The 15,598-nt window shown below is 39.0% G+C and overlaps 1 protein-coding gene across 1 annotated transcript; it reads right to left on the bottom strand.

Moving 5' to 3' along the window:
- Nucleotides 1-2,599: 2,599 nt before the first annotated feature.
- On the bottom strand, nt 2,600-5,619 carry LOC136204224 (uncharacterized). The gene is made up of 4 exons (XM_065995435.1): nt 5,343-5,619; nt 5,147-5,261; nt 4,931-5,051; nt 2,600-4,708 (listed from the first exon to the last, which is right to left on the bottom strand). The coding sequence occupies exons 1-4, from the start codon at nt 5,441-5,443 to the stop codon at nt 3,750-3,752; spliced, it is 1,296 nt and encodes a 431-aa protein (XP_065851507.1). The 5' UTR covers nt 5,444-5,619; the 3' UTR covers nt 2,600-3,749.
- Between the last annotated feature and the right edge of the window lie 9,979 nt (nt 5,620-15,598).

Here is a 15,598-nt window from a genome sequence, read left to right as displayed (position 1 = left end):
AAAGAAGATGTGAGTCTTATTGGATCGATAGAATGTTAAATGTCAAAGGATTGTCCAAATATGAAATTACATATGAAAAAAAATTGTTTATCAATTGGGATTAAAATTGCACGAACTATTAAATTTGTGTTTATAGTTTATATAGTTCTTATTAATGATGAGTAAGTGAGAAAAAAAAAACGTTAGATGAAATCCGAGAATAATTTAAAGAGTTTAAAAATCGCTTGAAAGCTTTTAAGAACATTTAAAGATTTTAATTTTTTTTCAAAAAAAAATTATTTTTAACTGTTTTAACCAGTTTTAAACTTTTTTATTATAGTTTTTTTTTTTTTTCATTTGAAGCTTTTTATTATCTCTTGTATTTTTCCATATATTAGTGGTCTAGTTTCTCTCTCTATTGATGTTATCATGTTTTTCTAACATAAGAGTTTTATCTATTATTAGATATCATTGAACGATTATGAGGTGATTCCTTATGAAGATTGAATGGGGTAAGATCAAATACTTACTATTTTTCTCATTAAAATGACAACTTTATGCTTAAACATTTATATACTTTAAAACTTTTATATAGGAATACATTTGGAACCGGACTATTTATATAACAATTTGGAAGTTATTACTAAATAGAGCTTGGTCATAGAGGTTATTACTAAGTTGGGACCAAGTTTTTTTATAAAAAAAAATAGAGGTTACTCTCATATAAAGTATTCCTATATAGAGGCTTTACTGCATTAATTTTTGGTTTGCTTAGCAAGAAAAGACTGCACTAAGTAATTAAAGGACATAAACAGGTATAATCGTGGCCGTTGATCCTGGATGGGTGTGATGAATGGTGTGGATGAAGTGGATAAAAATAGTGTGTTGAGGTGCAGCTTAGTTGTGTTGTGCTGCTTCTGGAATCTGCTAAATGGCAAAATGGCAAAATGCCCCTGACATGTGAACAGGGTTGTCTGTTTGATGTAAATAAGACTCAAAGTCCTTATCTTTTGCTTTGTACTTGTTACTTTAACCAAAGAAAAGCCAGAGAAGACTTCCTCCAAACAAGACCTTTCATTTCTTCTTCTTCCATAAACCTTTGTTTTGTCTCAAAAAAAACTTTGAATTCAATTGTGGATAGAATTTGTTTCCAAAAACAGTTTTAAATACTATCTATTATTGTTCTATCACCATTTATAATATTGAAATACAGATTCAATGTCCTCTAATATACTTCAAAATTATAATATTTTAATTAATTATGTCGAATTGTACTATTTTTTCTATAAATGAAACAATTAACTTTTTTTCTTAAAAAGAATATTTTTTAAAATTTTAAAATATTTTCTACATTTTGTATGTAGGCCAATTTATATATATATATATATATATATATATATATTGCCCTGGTTGAGATTAAATTTGTATTGAATGTTGTTATTTGTTGTTCATTTCTTCTTTTAATGATTATTTCAATCTAATCAATTGAGTAGAAAGTTTAATCCATATAATTAGCTTTTCTTTTTTTTTATTGAAATCAGTATCAATGTAATTGGTCTTTTTGTCCATTTCTGATTCTGTTGCTTTGGACCAACTCTTTTAGCTAACTTTGGCTTTTTGACTCTATTTGCGTATTACTAAAAGAACAGAAGAAAAAACAAAACAAAATAACTTTAACTTTGATTGTTCGGCTTGACCGAACCACATACAAATATATTTGTCCCAACCCCATAGATATTCATACTGCATAGGCTTCAAATTGTAAAAATCACTAGGCATATGCTAATCATGAAAATATAGTGATTTGTAATTTTTTATTTTTTATTATAAATATATTTATTATATTATTTAAAAACAATAATATAAAATAATTTAATATAGAAAAATATGTTATATCTTTAAAAATATATTAAGAACAATATTTCAACAATAACATCACCAAAACAACTGAAATAAATAAAAAACAATAATATATATATAAATAATATAATTCGGCAAAAATATGAAACAATGACTTTAAAATCTTAAATCATATCATAGAAACAAGTAGAGAACGGAATTAACAAAAATCTCTAAAAATAATAAGCACAATTAACCAACAACCATGTCACAATGTAAAGTAATAATAAAGCAAAAAAAAAAAAAATCAAAAAAGGTTTTTTATTCTGATCGCTGCCCTATCGGCTCCACAGTGGCCTTCAGGTGGTTAAAAACGGCTAGGGGGTCAAAAACGCACATAGCGCTTAGATGGGGAAAAAAATCAAAACAAATTTTCGATTTAAACATCTAAACAGTCCAAACGGCCTTTTTCTTAAACATTGCTTGGGGTGGATAACAAGTCTAGTTTTTAAAATAATAATAGAGTTACACTATAGTTTAAGATGAGATATGGACATTGCAAAATCTTTTCTTTTGTGCTTGCCCCACCCCCCAACTCTGCCATACTGTCACTCCTAACATGCTGCCTCAAAACATCCATCATTTTCCCAACTCTGTATTCCCAACTCACATATCACCATCAATATGTCGAAACAAAATCAATTGATACATTGGTTTTTTTATTTATTTTTTTATGAATTTAATAAACCGGATCAAGTTCGATTCACATCCCTATTAAAGGCTATTGACTACACTAAGAATCGAACTTGAGATCAAATGGACGCTTCAAGGCCTACAATCATTGCTACAAACTAAAGACATCACAGAAAAGATATGTTATAACGAGTATGCCGCAGTGTCACACTTTCATTTTAAACATCAACTTGGAATGCCCTAACCCTAAGTGACAATTAAAAGAGAAAGCTCGAAACTAAGCTAGACAAGACTGAAGCTTTTGCTGGCTGCTCACATTCCCCATTAACTTATGAAACAACCCACTTTCAAACACTTTCACCAACTGAAGTTTTCAAATTAATTTCTGTAACCAAATATGTCAATCATGCAGCAAACACATTCCAAGCAGGCCCCCTTAACTACATCACATTGATAATCTCAAAACATCTAGGCCTTCAAACCAATACTTAAACCTGGAGTTGAGATTGAACCTACATAAAAATCCTGAACCATGGAAGAAGTACACCAGGACATACCATTTTTTTACACAATTAGACATTCTCACTACAACTCATCTCTATCCTAGCCTACTTCTTAATTGAGACTGACTGTTCTTCAAACAAGGCTATACCCTAGTTACCTAGCAAAGCAAGTATGCAGAAAAGGACAGAACAGCGTATTCAAATAACTAGGATCCGGATATTACCAACAGATTGGTTGCCAGAGGTGAACAAGGGAGACCAGCTTTTTTCTTCAGGCAACAGCAATTGGAATGAGCTCTGTGAGGAAGTAATTCCGGTCTCTCCTTATTTTTTCCTTTCAAAAACAAATGTGAAGAGATGAAGTACAATGGCCTGCAGCCAAGCCACATTTAGCTTGAGGCAAAAATATGAATTGATCAAATATTCAAGATAACAATTCCCAAAGTAGTTGGGCACATGATTTTCGCAAGCTAGAGAGAGAAGCCTACAATATTTGAGATCTGAGGGAGTCTGGTTTCTCAAGAGTCTTGTATTCTACCACCAACTGTTAGCATATGATACAAACTCATGATTCCATTTACACTTCACCTTTTTCCTAAATTTCAACTTGCAATCTCACTGTTAGCATTTATATTATTTTCTAACTAAATATGAAATTGAGGTTGAAAATGGATTGGAATAATTTAAGGCATCTCTAACTTTTGATGCATATACACTACAACATGAAAACATTGTCTACAAACCTCGTCTTTCTATTCGACCAATAAACTGGTTAGAGGGAATTTCAGGTTGCCAGCAAAATTGCCCATCCTCCACATTGTCATTAAAGGGTGCCTTGCGCTTTCTGATAGTTGTGTCCAAATTATGACCTTCACCCTCATAAAAACACTTAGTTGGAAAGGAATCAAAGGGATCATTTGTATTCCTACTAGGAGAAAGAAACAACTCCATGTTTCTTCGTCGAGACAAATGAGTATATTTTCCCCTATCTTGGGAGCTGCTTGAAGCAAGATCTTCAGTCATTTGAGCCGAACTTCTTTCCATGCTCATACAAGGATCAGTGGATGGACCCAACCTCAAGGACAAATCATATTGTGTCCCAGGTGGCTTCTCTTGAGTATTCCCTAAATCTGCTTGTGAAAATCTCCTGCCAGCAATTTCAGCACTAGGACAAAAGAAAAAGTTCTGCATGGCACCCATTTCAGTAGCCTCTGCAACTGATTTGCTGATAGGTTTACCAACAAGTATATTGTTGCAGGTCTTCTCTGGGACATGGGAAGCAAAATGGGGCCGTTTGATGTGATAGTCCTTTCCATAATACAACGGATAAGTTGAACCCAACTGTAGTTCCTTGTTAGTTTCCTTTGTCAACAATGTACTAAAGCCAGGGGGCATATTCTCATTCAATGAAGGGTAATAGCAAGGAGAAGCAACTTTAGTAGCTTCTGTCAAATGTCGGTTATACTCAGAAACTGGAACCGTTGAACTTACAGTTGTGTTGGTTCTTGCAAAGTTCAACTGACTGCTGGACTGAAATTGAGATGACTGAGAGCATTGTATCTCGTTGGTCTTTTCCGATAGTCTAAGAGGCACAGACACAGGTTCTTGTACTCTCGGGCTGAGATAACTCCTCGGATTAGTATGCCGTTGGCTTCTTGAAGCTCTCACTGGAATGCAGCCTAGATTGAGGGCAGCTACACAACATTTTGGGCCAAAAAAAAGGGACATGATTTAACATCTCAAGCCTAATCAGTTGCAAACTACTTTGAATTACTTCCTAAATTTACCACATTAGAAATCAAAATAAAAAAGTAATAGTTGCAAGCAACTTTTCTTTCATGGGAGCAATTATCAAAATAGAAATTTCAGAGTTGGATCGAAAGAAACGCGCGCATAAGCGAGTTAGAACTCAGTACCTTCAATACAAGGAGGTAATAGTTCTCCAGCTCCACTTTCACTGCTCTCGTCTCTTCGAATAATGGTGTTAACAGCATCATTAAGACGATCCCACAACGTTTCGGGATCTATATACTCAGACTAAGCAATAAAACGCTGCAAACTAAGTACAGAGAGAGCAGAGAAAACAAAGATCCAAGAAGAAGCTGAAAGGGAAATGAAATGAAATGAAATACCTCATAGTTAGCTTTGGAGTACATGATTTCCTCGGCTTTTAAGACAACAATAGGAAGTTTCTCTTGCCACTCCTTGTTCTTCTTAGTGGCGGCAGAGTGAGCGTCATTGGCGACCCTAATCAAACAGATGGAGAACAATAAGAAAATGCACAAAAAGAAGAAGAAGAAAAGCATAAAAAAAAGAAAGAAATAGAACCTGAAAATTTGTTGAATGATAGAACCTCGGATAGGCTGATGTCTATCGCTGTGCCAAGCCCGCCTGACGCACTCATAAGGTCTGGGGCCAGGTCTCGGCATCTTCACCGGCAACCCAATGAGGGAGACAGAGAGCGAGAGAGAGAGAGAGAGATTTCAAGGTTCCCCTTTTTCTTTTAATAAACACAGTACAGTACAGTCTACAGATACTAATAAATGGGTCAATTCAATTCGTATTGTTGTTTTGCTGCGTTTGATATCAAATCAAAATTTAATTACAGAGTGCACACTGCACATCAATGGATGCTTTTCCCTTTTTTTTATGTTTTTTATTTTTATTGCTCAATAATGTAGAGAGATTACCATATTTTTCCAATTGAAATTAAATATCATGACTACATGTCAATTTTGACCTAAACTTTTAGAAAATTAGGATTCTTTTTAAAAAAAATAGAAAATTAGGATTTATTATTAGGTTTAGGAGTGAGCAAAATAGAATTGGAAATAGAAAATCAAAAAAAACAAGTTGAACTAACCTAAATCAAATATTACTTTAGCTTTGATTTTCGATTCGATTTCTTTTTAAGATCGGTTTTTCTTAAACAGAAACACAAAAAAAAATAGAAACTAAACTCAGTTATATCATTTTTCTAATTAATACTATATTTTCTTATCTATTATATTATATATGATTATATGATGTATTTTCTTAATTAATATATTATCGGTAGCTTTTATTGTAAAGCTCTTGATATGTCAGAGTCTGGCAATTTGATGAGCTCATGTCGTCGCTTAGTAAAAATGTATTTAGGGATTAAAATCTCACACATTCCGAGATAAATAAATGAAGTTGTGGATACTTTAATTACGGTTTTTTTTCTAAGAAAGCTAAGGATTTTTTTTTATTTTTATAATTATCATATATGATGCATATATCATGATTTATTTCTATACAAAAAAATATAATTCACTAATTTGTAATGATTAGGTTAATAATAACAAATCATAACCTTAATTACTTTTAGTTTTCAAGAATTTAATCATTAAAGTGAATTTTTTTAGTTAATCAATATAAATTTATTAATTTGATTCTATATTAATTGTTTTTCTTAATTTGGGTGAAATATCCTAAAATGAATTATTGTAATGTTTAGCAAATAGATGTTAGTTGATTACATTAAAGCATCTCCAACAGCCTATTAGTTTGACTCTTAAGTTAATATTTGAGGAGAGATAGTTAAAAATAAGTTTCAAACAGCCTCTTAGTGGCTCCTCAAATCACTAAGATGATCTCCACTCTTTCTATTGATAGAGAGTCGCTCTCCACCTCTGCTTGGATAAAGGTTTCACAAGGTTCATTAAAAGGATGGGAGAGAAGGGGAGGTTATTTAGAGAAACTCCAGATCCCACCAATTTGATGGGACTAAAATTGAGGTTATTTCAAGGTTTTTGAACCTTCATTTCACCCTCATTTAACCTTCATCTCCATTTAAACTCATTTCCGAGTAAGGTTAGGAAAATAACCTTCATGTAAACTCCTTTCTAAGCAAGATTAAGAAAATAACCTCCCTTTAATTAACCTCCTCTAACCCAAAACAAGTAGATGTGCCTCCTTATTTCATTTTTTTTATTAATAACTTATTATTGATGAGTCTTTCTCCTCTCACTATTGGTAAATATAACAACAATTAATAATTTTAATGATAAACTAATAAATAAGTAGTGAATACGATGAGTATTGTTGTGAATGATATGTATTAGTCACTCTTAAATCACTAATAGTCAATTATTTATATTATTTTTATAGAGTAAACTAAGAGGTTCTGTTGTTCTATTTACCAATAGTGTGAGGGTTAATTATAAATCTGGGCCAATTTGAAAGTTCATTTACATATTTAGCCTGGTTCTCCAACTTCTTACCAATCTAGACACTTTAGCCTCATTTGGACAAAAATATCTTCATATTTCTCTTTCCTCATCTCTCAAAACACGCGACAGCAGAAGCAGAAGTGGGAAAACGATGAAGATTATTTACCTTTCTTTTGTTGTGTTCTTTGTTTACATTACACCCATTTTGGACCCCAAACTAAAGCTTCAAAGTCAATTAGGACCCTAAATTATCAAAATCGTTAATTAGATCTCTGAATTAAGCAAAAATAATCAATTGAGTCTATATCCTATCCTAAAATTAGAAACTGTGATATTTGATATAGACTTTAATAATCTCCGTGTTAAAATGGGTTTGGAAAAGAGGATCTGAAACTGTTCAATGGAATGATTTTCGATGAGGCCTCAATTGATGATTTTTATTTAGAATTGAGACTCAATTAATGATTTTTTATTAGTTTAGGGACCTGATTGATTATTTTTATAGTTTAATGTCCTAATTGATTTTGAAACATTAGTTTAGGGAGCATTATGCCAATAAAATATCACATACCTTGAAGATTTAAAGGTCGTTGTATAAGACTTTAAGGTTCTAATCAAAATAGGATTCATCTTCATATTCATCCAATATGAGTGAAACTAAATCGGTATAAGATTGTTTCATATGTGAAGAGATTTCTTGCACGTTTACTGCACAAATAATAAATTGTGAAAATAATTTATATGTTTAAGACTGAATTGAGGTTAGATGCTTTGAGAAGACGATTGGTGGTTGAAACTTGTAAAAAAATATAGAAACCATTCCGACGCTCGAATCAGTAAGAGATCCATAGAGAATCGAGTAAAAAAGAGAGAAAATGAGTGCAGATATTATAGTTTTGAAGCTTAAAGGCCTTTATACAGGACTTGAATAATCCTAATTAGAATAAAAATACTATTCCTATTTATCCAACCGGACGAAATCCTAGTTGTGGGTCATCATGGCCCACATAATATTTTATGTTAAATAAGTATGAATCTTTTTTTATAAGAGGGACATGAAATAGAATATGAACTCGAAGATAACAGATTATCTTTCGAAAGAACCTATAATCTCTAAAAATTGAAATGAATATATAGTACACAATTTGAGTAGAAACGATAACCCTTTTCTTCTCTACTTATCTTTTTGTGTTATTCGTTTGAACAAAGTTCATTTATCCAACCGAGAAGAAAATTTGGTCCTCACCTTATTGACGTCTATTTCGCTTGGAAGATACCAAATATATTATTTTACTTCGTTACCATTATATTATTGTTTTTTTTTTTTTTTTTTTTTTTTTGCAAAATTCGATAGTGTAGTATAGTAAAATGATGAGAATAATTTGTTAAAATTACAATATTAGAAAAAAAAAATGAGATAGGCCACACACTTTTATCCTAGTTGAAGGCTATTCCATTGGTTTGAATCCAATTTGTGTAATTATAAGGTAAAAAACATTGTGAAATTTCTTATCATTGCCTGAGTCTCTTGAGCTCTTAAATCTTTTATTTTAATATATTAAATTTTTGATATTTTATTTTTATTATATTAATTCATTAATGTTTTATTTTTTGTTATATTAAACTCTTATTTACTAAATTAGTTAGTTGTGAACATAAAATTTAATTAATAATTAGGATACGCGGAACAGTGATCCGAGCTCTCTTCGGGATGGGGGGTGCTCGTGTTCCTCGAGGGTCGTCTCTGTGCGGGGAGCGATCCCTGGAAACACTCCGACGATCAAGACAGTTAGTCGCTCGAGTGTATTGATAATCTATTCAAGATGAGTTAGAGAGTATGTTACCCGATCCTTTTGCCTTGGTTGCCTCCTTCTTATTTATAGTCAATCCTCTTGGGCCTTTGAGGCCTCTTGCCCTTTAGCCTGCCGGGCCCATGGTCGTAATGGGCCAATGAGATATTCCGAATCAGGTAGTCCCCCCCCCCCCGGTCAGGCATACCGAGTATTGCATGCGAGGTGTAATTGGGAAACTGGGAGCCTTATGTTCGCCTGGTGAGCGGGGGGTAAGCTTTGGAAATGCTGCTCACTTAGCGAGACAAAAGACCCTTTCAACTTCCGCATGCGCTTTTAGGTTTTAACGCAGAATTAATTGCTTGTACATTAATGCTCATGCACACGCCGTAAAGTATCGTTGGATACCGTGCTCTGCCGGCGCCTCCGCTTGAGATATAAATATAGGAGAGAAGGTATTATTTCTTTTTCCAAATTCTCACTCGGTGTGCCTTCTTAGTCTACTTCTTTCTTTGGATTCCCTGCTTTCTTACCGGCATTATGGTCTGTGTTCCTTTGCTTGTCGGAATTTGCTGAGTACCGGGTTTGTCTGTTCACGGCGGTCGTTTGAGGACGGTTTCTTCTTGTTGTCGCGGCGTCGTTTGAGGTCAGTTGTGCCTCGTTTTCATCTTTTCTCTTTCGTTGTTATTTCGTTAGTTTATCTTGGGAGGGAGAGTATGTTAGAGGGTTCTTCGCGGGGAGCCTTAAAACGACTGCCGTCAGTGACACTGGGTGACTTTACGCTTTGTGACGCCTCTCGAATGCGATCTGTGACGAAAAAGGCGAGTAAGGACGGAGGGGGAGAGTGGTATCACTGTTGGAAAGAAAAGGAAAACCGTTGTGGTGCGTGCGACACCCAACATTGAGCGGTCATTAGGAGGAGTTGCCGTCGGTGTTCTTGAAGTGACCGTGGTTGTACCGGAGGGCGTGATTACCGAAGATCGGCCCTTAGCCTTGATTTACGAAGAGATGCGTGAGAGAGTGTGGACGCGGTCGTCGGGTGTGACTAGTGTTGATGGTAAACGCTATGAGGGCAGGCAACGCCCGAAGAGACCAGAGTCCTTTTCGGTGGATGATGCATATAGTATCATAGTGTCTGCGGACTTGGCCGCCATCTCTGTAGTGTACCGATTAGGGCAGCCCTATGAGCCGGTTGCGCTTGAAGAAGATGATCGTGCTCATCATACGGGTGGAGCAAACGAGCTGGTTGTGTACGAAGAGCAGTTGGAGTCAGAGATGCGGCTACCTCTTCTCCCCTTTTTTGTGGAGGTATTGAAGGAGTACGACTTGTGTCCTGGGCAGATCCATCCAAATGGGTGGAGGATGATGGTGGCGTTCTACTCACTATGTCGATCGGCTGGATATCGAGCTACTGGGCTGGTGTTTCGCGAGTTCTTTCGTCCGAATAAGGGACCCCGATCACAGTATGTGACCTTTTCGCACCAAAAGTTCAAGGTTCTTGGCGGGTTGAAGGATAAGGTTCCCGAGTATCGGCATCGCTACTTCCTGGTGAGGAAGTTAGATGGCGATTTCCCTTTCCGGGTGTCATGGAATGGGGATCCCATGGATTCTAGTCGGTGGCTAAAAATGCGACCTATGTTGCCATCGGAGGAGCACCTCGTAAAGTACCTAAAGGGTCTGCCAACGGATAAAGAACGTAAGAAAGATGTGGATGAGATCGTTGGTCATTTTCTTGCCGCAGGGTATTACATCTGGAACCAGTGGAGAATGGATCAGCTATCTGGCTGGTCGCCGGTGGATTTCGAGAAGTGGAAACGTGGGTACAACTTTTCAACCGGAGAGCTAGCGGAGTTGGAGGCGATAACTGTAAATGTTGCTGTCGTAGGTGAGGGGTCCAGGTTGTGGGTTTTGTTTTGCATGTGTTGCGTGTGTTTGCTTGAAATATATTGATTGTGTTGCTACTTATGCAGGTCCAGATGATCCTCGCGTGAGTATGGATTTCGACCCGAATGAGTTTGCTGTTGGCTTGGAGACTGCGGAGGAAGCATTTGCAGTTGCATCAGGTTCCTTGGCCTCATTCTCTTCGCTTGAGGATGCGAATCAAGTGGTTCAGAGCATGGGCGGGGTGCTTGCTACACACGAGGATACTGATGTGACTGGTAACATACCGCAAGGTATGCCCGTGCTAGAAAGTGAGGCGAAGGAAGCTGCGGAGGTGATAGCTGCTGAACCGGAACAGGTCGAGAACCAGATTCAGGGAGCGCTTACCCGAAAGCGTACGAAAGATAAAGGTATGTGCTGGCAATGATACTGTTAGGGCAAGCGACGGCTCTAAGCGAGCGTGTACTGACGGCGGGGCCGAGCTTTCAGCGGAGATGATGGATCAGGTAGGTGATCACCCAAAGATGATGAAAAGAATGGTTATCAAGATTGCCAAGTTTCGGGAGTACGTGATGGGGTTGTCGGTGCACTCAGACATGGCAACGTCGGACCTTACGCGGGCGATGGCTCGTGTTGCTAAAGTTCACCGAATGGATGGTGTGTCCAAAATGAACCTCGGTGTGGAAACTTTGTCGGCGCTTGGTGTGGTAAGTTCTCTTGACATGTTCGTTCAGGTTTGTTTCTAATGATCGTGTCCTGATTTATGTATCTTTATGCAGGCCATTCAAAATGCTAACACGGTATTTGACATGTGTGTGAATGATGAGAATTTGTTTCCGGACATGGAGCAAGGTTTGCGGAATGCTGTGAAGGAGCTGGAAGCGGCGAATGGGAAGTTATCCACCGCCGGAGAGTTGTTGGAGTGCCGTGAGGGCGAGATCGCAGTGCTGACCGAGCAGCTCAAAGTGGAGACAGGAGGCCGAGTGGAGCTGTCGAAGAAGTTGGCACATGATGCTGAGGATCTCCGTTCTTACAAGGTTTTGCTTAAGGTGGCCATCTTATGGACCCGCCGAGTGAAGGAGAAGGTCGACGAGAGAGCTAGGCGAGCAGTTGCATTGTCCGATGAGAATGAGAGACTCAAGCGAGAACTTGAGGTGGCTCGGAAAGAGGCTAGCGAGTTGCGTGCCTTCGCGGGACAGCGCGAGGAGAAGCTGATCAAAATGGATCGAATGATGCTTATTGTTGCTGCTCATTCTGCGGGGCATGAGGTTCCTCCAGAGGTCATATTCTCTCCGAATGTGTATGATAAAGTTGCCCAGGCGAAAGCCGTAGAGTTTTGTGACCATTTTAAGAAGAAATAGTTGTAAATGGAGATAGCATGCTCTTTTTGTTTCTTTGATTCAAAGATGTAATAATGTTTTGTACGGTTGGAATCTTTGAGGATCTTTTGGCAGCTAAATTTGAACATAATTTTGCATGTTGATTTGATTTGAGGTTCTTTGATGTGTTTGTCAAGTCTTGTCTATTCTTGCAATAAATAAGAGTTGGTTTGTGTTTGTGCTCTTCGTTTATGGGGTGTCCTTGCTTCGTTCGTTTGTATTTTTAGGTGCTTGTTTAGCCCCATTTTCGTGTGATGTCGCTTCAGGATGTCGTGGATTCCGCTAAGATTCTTGAGGTGCAGAAAGCGATCTCGGCAATGCCTCACCCTTATGTGTATTGTCTGCCAAGGGATGATCATGATCTTAACAGAAAGGTGCGATATGCCTCCTCGGTGTGGATGAATCGGGGTGTTTCGTGAAGAAGCCGAAACGGGGAGAGTGAGAGTTCTGCTCCTTATACCGGGTCTGCGATAGATTCGTGCGACGTGGTCGCCAGTGCCTTATCTTCAACTGAGAAGAAAGCTTGGTCGCAGGACGGAATTGGTTTTCTGAACCCTGACGAGACGGTCGTGCCCGTGACGAATCCGCATCCTGCATGGGTGAGGAGGCTTCTTACCGATGAGCTCGATAGGGTGATGAATCTTCCTCCTGAAACGAAAAACCGGCGTGTCGGATGCCATGCTTCGCTGACTCATCCCTATGGATCGACGTTCGTCGATCCTTTGAAGCCTCGTAGTGTTGTCTTTCTTGAATTTTCTAGGCAGGGCTTTCTGGGGCCTATTCCGGCAGATCCGGCGCATCGAGTGACGCATGTTGGGAAGGCCTGTCTGTATCATAGGCAGAATGGGAACAATACGGATGAATGTACTGATTGGCGGACAGTGCACCAAGCTTTAATGGATGCTGAGGCCATTCCTAATCCTGATCGTGCCAATGTATCGTCGTAGGAGATTGGACTATTTTGCGTTTTGTGTCTGTCCTTTTGCGTAATCTGTTTAAGTTGCATTGTACTAGAGATTTCCTTTCAATTTGTCCAACCTTTTGTAGTTTTGCTGTCTGTAATGAAAACTGCAAATTTGATTTCCTTTGTTATTACTGCGACCAAAGCTGTAGCTGATTTTTCGTGCGAAAATTTTTGACATGTTTCGGGATTTTGTCTAGAAAGTCCGTTTTGAGGATCATATTGCTTCCTATGGATACGCAGCCAACTTGCTAAAGTGTGCAAGATGCTGTTTTAGATGTGCGACTCCTCAGGCGTTCGAGATGCTCGAGAAGCCTTAGTATAACCTTCGATGTTATTTGAGCGGGGACCGTATATGGTAGCGCGCTTCGTTAGTTAATCGGAAACAACATGGTATTGTTTGCACGTTTTGCTAAGAGGCGTTTCGAGATGATCGAGAAGCCTGGGAATAACATTTTGAGTTATTCAGTGCGAGGACCATATCGGGTAGCTTGCTTCTTGGTTAATCGGTAACAACATGGGGTTGTTTGCGCGATTTAAGAGGCGTTTCGAGATGATCGAGAAGCCTGGGAATAACGTTTTGAGTTATTCAGTACGAGGACCATATCGGGTAGTTTGCTTCTTGGTTAATTGGTAATAATATGGGGTTGCTTGAGCGATTTAAGAGGCATTTCAAGATGATCGAGAAGCCTGGGAATAACGTTTTGAGTTATTCAGTGCGAGGACCATATCGGGTAGCTCGCTTCTTGGTTAATTGGTAACAACATGGGGTTGTTTGCGCGATTTAAGAGGCATTTCGAGATGATCGAGAAGCCTGGGAATAACGTTTTGAGTTATTCAGTGCGAGGACCATATCAGGTAGCTCGCTTCTTGGTTAATCGGTAACAACATGGGGTTGTTTGCGCGATTTAAGATGCGTTTTGAGATGATCGAGAAGCCTGGGAATAACGTTTTGAGTTATTCAGTGCGAGGACCATATCGGGTAGCTCGCTTCTTGGTTAATCGGTAACAACATGGGGTTGTTTGCGCAATTTAAGAGGCGTTTCGAGATGTAAACATGTATTCTTATTCATGATTCAGATTACAGGGGCTTATTGATAGTACTTCTTTAGTGTTTGGATGTTCCAGCTATTGTCAAAGACCACCCCGTCTAAGGAGGCGAACTTGTAGGCTCTATTATGGAGGACAGTATCGATCTTGTATGGCCCTTCCAATGATTATCCGAGCTTGCCTTTAGCTAGCGGAGATTGAGCGGCAGCTGCATCTCGGAGCACAAGGTCCCCAACTTGGAAAGTGCAAGGCCGGACCCGTCTATCGTGGTATCGAGCTATGCTTTGTTTATGGGTCGTGATGTGAAGTAAGGCATTAAGGCGCTCTTCCTCTAGTCGCTCGCTTGCTTCGGCAAGTTCCGCGTTGTTGCCAGCTTCCTCGAAGGTGATCTGCCGAGGAGAGTGAAGGATGACTTCGGATGGTGCCATTGCTTCTGCCCCATAGGTAAGGAAGAAAGGAGTGCACCCGGTGCCGGAGTGTGGGGTTGTGCGGTATGACCATAATACTGCTGGGATATGGACAGGCCATGTTTGACCCTGGTCGGACAGGCGCGCTTTAATTCCTCACAGGATTGTTCGGTTGCTTACTTCAGTGAGCCCATTGCTCTGAGGATGTGCTACCGAGGTGTAACGCCCTTTGATATCCCATTCCGCGCAGAACTCGCAGAATTGACTACAGTCGAACTGCCTCCCGTTATCTGTGATGAAAGAGTGAGGGACTCCGAACCGGTAGATGATTGTACGCTTAAGAAAACCGATTACATTGTCGGCGGTTATTTTGGCGATTGCTTCTGCCTCGATCCATTTGGTAAAGTGATCGACTGCTACCACTACAAAACGCTTCTGTGCTAAGGCCATCGGAAATGGGCCGAGCAGATCAATGCTCCATACTGTAAACGGCCAGGGTGTGACAATGCCTTTGAGCGGAGCCGCCGGTGCGTGATGGGTATTGGCATGCAGTTGACACGCCTAACAGCTACGAACCAGACGCGTTGCGTCGGAATCCATGGTTTGCCAATAAAGTCCCTGTAGACAGGCTTTCTTCGCAATTGACCGAGCGCCCTGATGCGAGCCGTATACGCCCTGGTGTATCTCCTTCAAACAGTGATCCCCTTCCTCCTCGGATATGCAATGCAGCCACGGGTGCTCGGAGGACTTCCGATAGAGTAGGCCATCGTGCATTGCATACCGCTAGGAACACCGGACCACGAGGGATGTCTGCGTCCGATCCTCCGGCAGTGTCCCATCTTCTAGATACCTGATTATCAGACTCCCCCAACCGCTTGCTGCTGCGTCTGCTGTGTCGATCTGTAATGAGCACTCTGTGT

Source organism: Euphorbia lathyris, chromosome 8, assembly GCF_963576675.1.
Source record: "Euphorbia lathyris chromosome 8, ddEupLath1.1, whole genome shotgun sequence".
NCBI lineage: Eukaryota > Viridiplantae > Streptophyta > Magnoliopsida > Malpighiales > Euphorbiaceae > Euphorbia > Euphorbia lathyris.
Note: the sequence above shows the minus strand (reverse complement) of the source record. Positions and strands in the feature narration are given on the sequence as shown.

Bases quoted from the DNA above. Each gene is read 5' to 3' on its own strand.
- LOC136204224 (XM_065995435.1), bottom strand. From the start codon at position 5,443: ATGCCGAGACCTGGCCCCAGACCTTATGAGTGCGTCAGGCGGGCTTGG. The intron at 5,262-5,342 runs GTTCTATTTCTT...CTGTTTGATTAG, and splicing joins ATCATTCAACAAATTTTCAG to GGTCGCCAATGACGCTCACT. The intron at 5,052-5,146 runs GTATTTCATTTC...TTTATTGCTTAG, and splicing joins ACTCCAAAGCTAACTATGAG to TCTGAGTATATAGATCCCGA.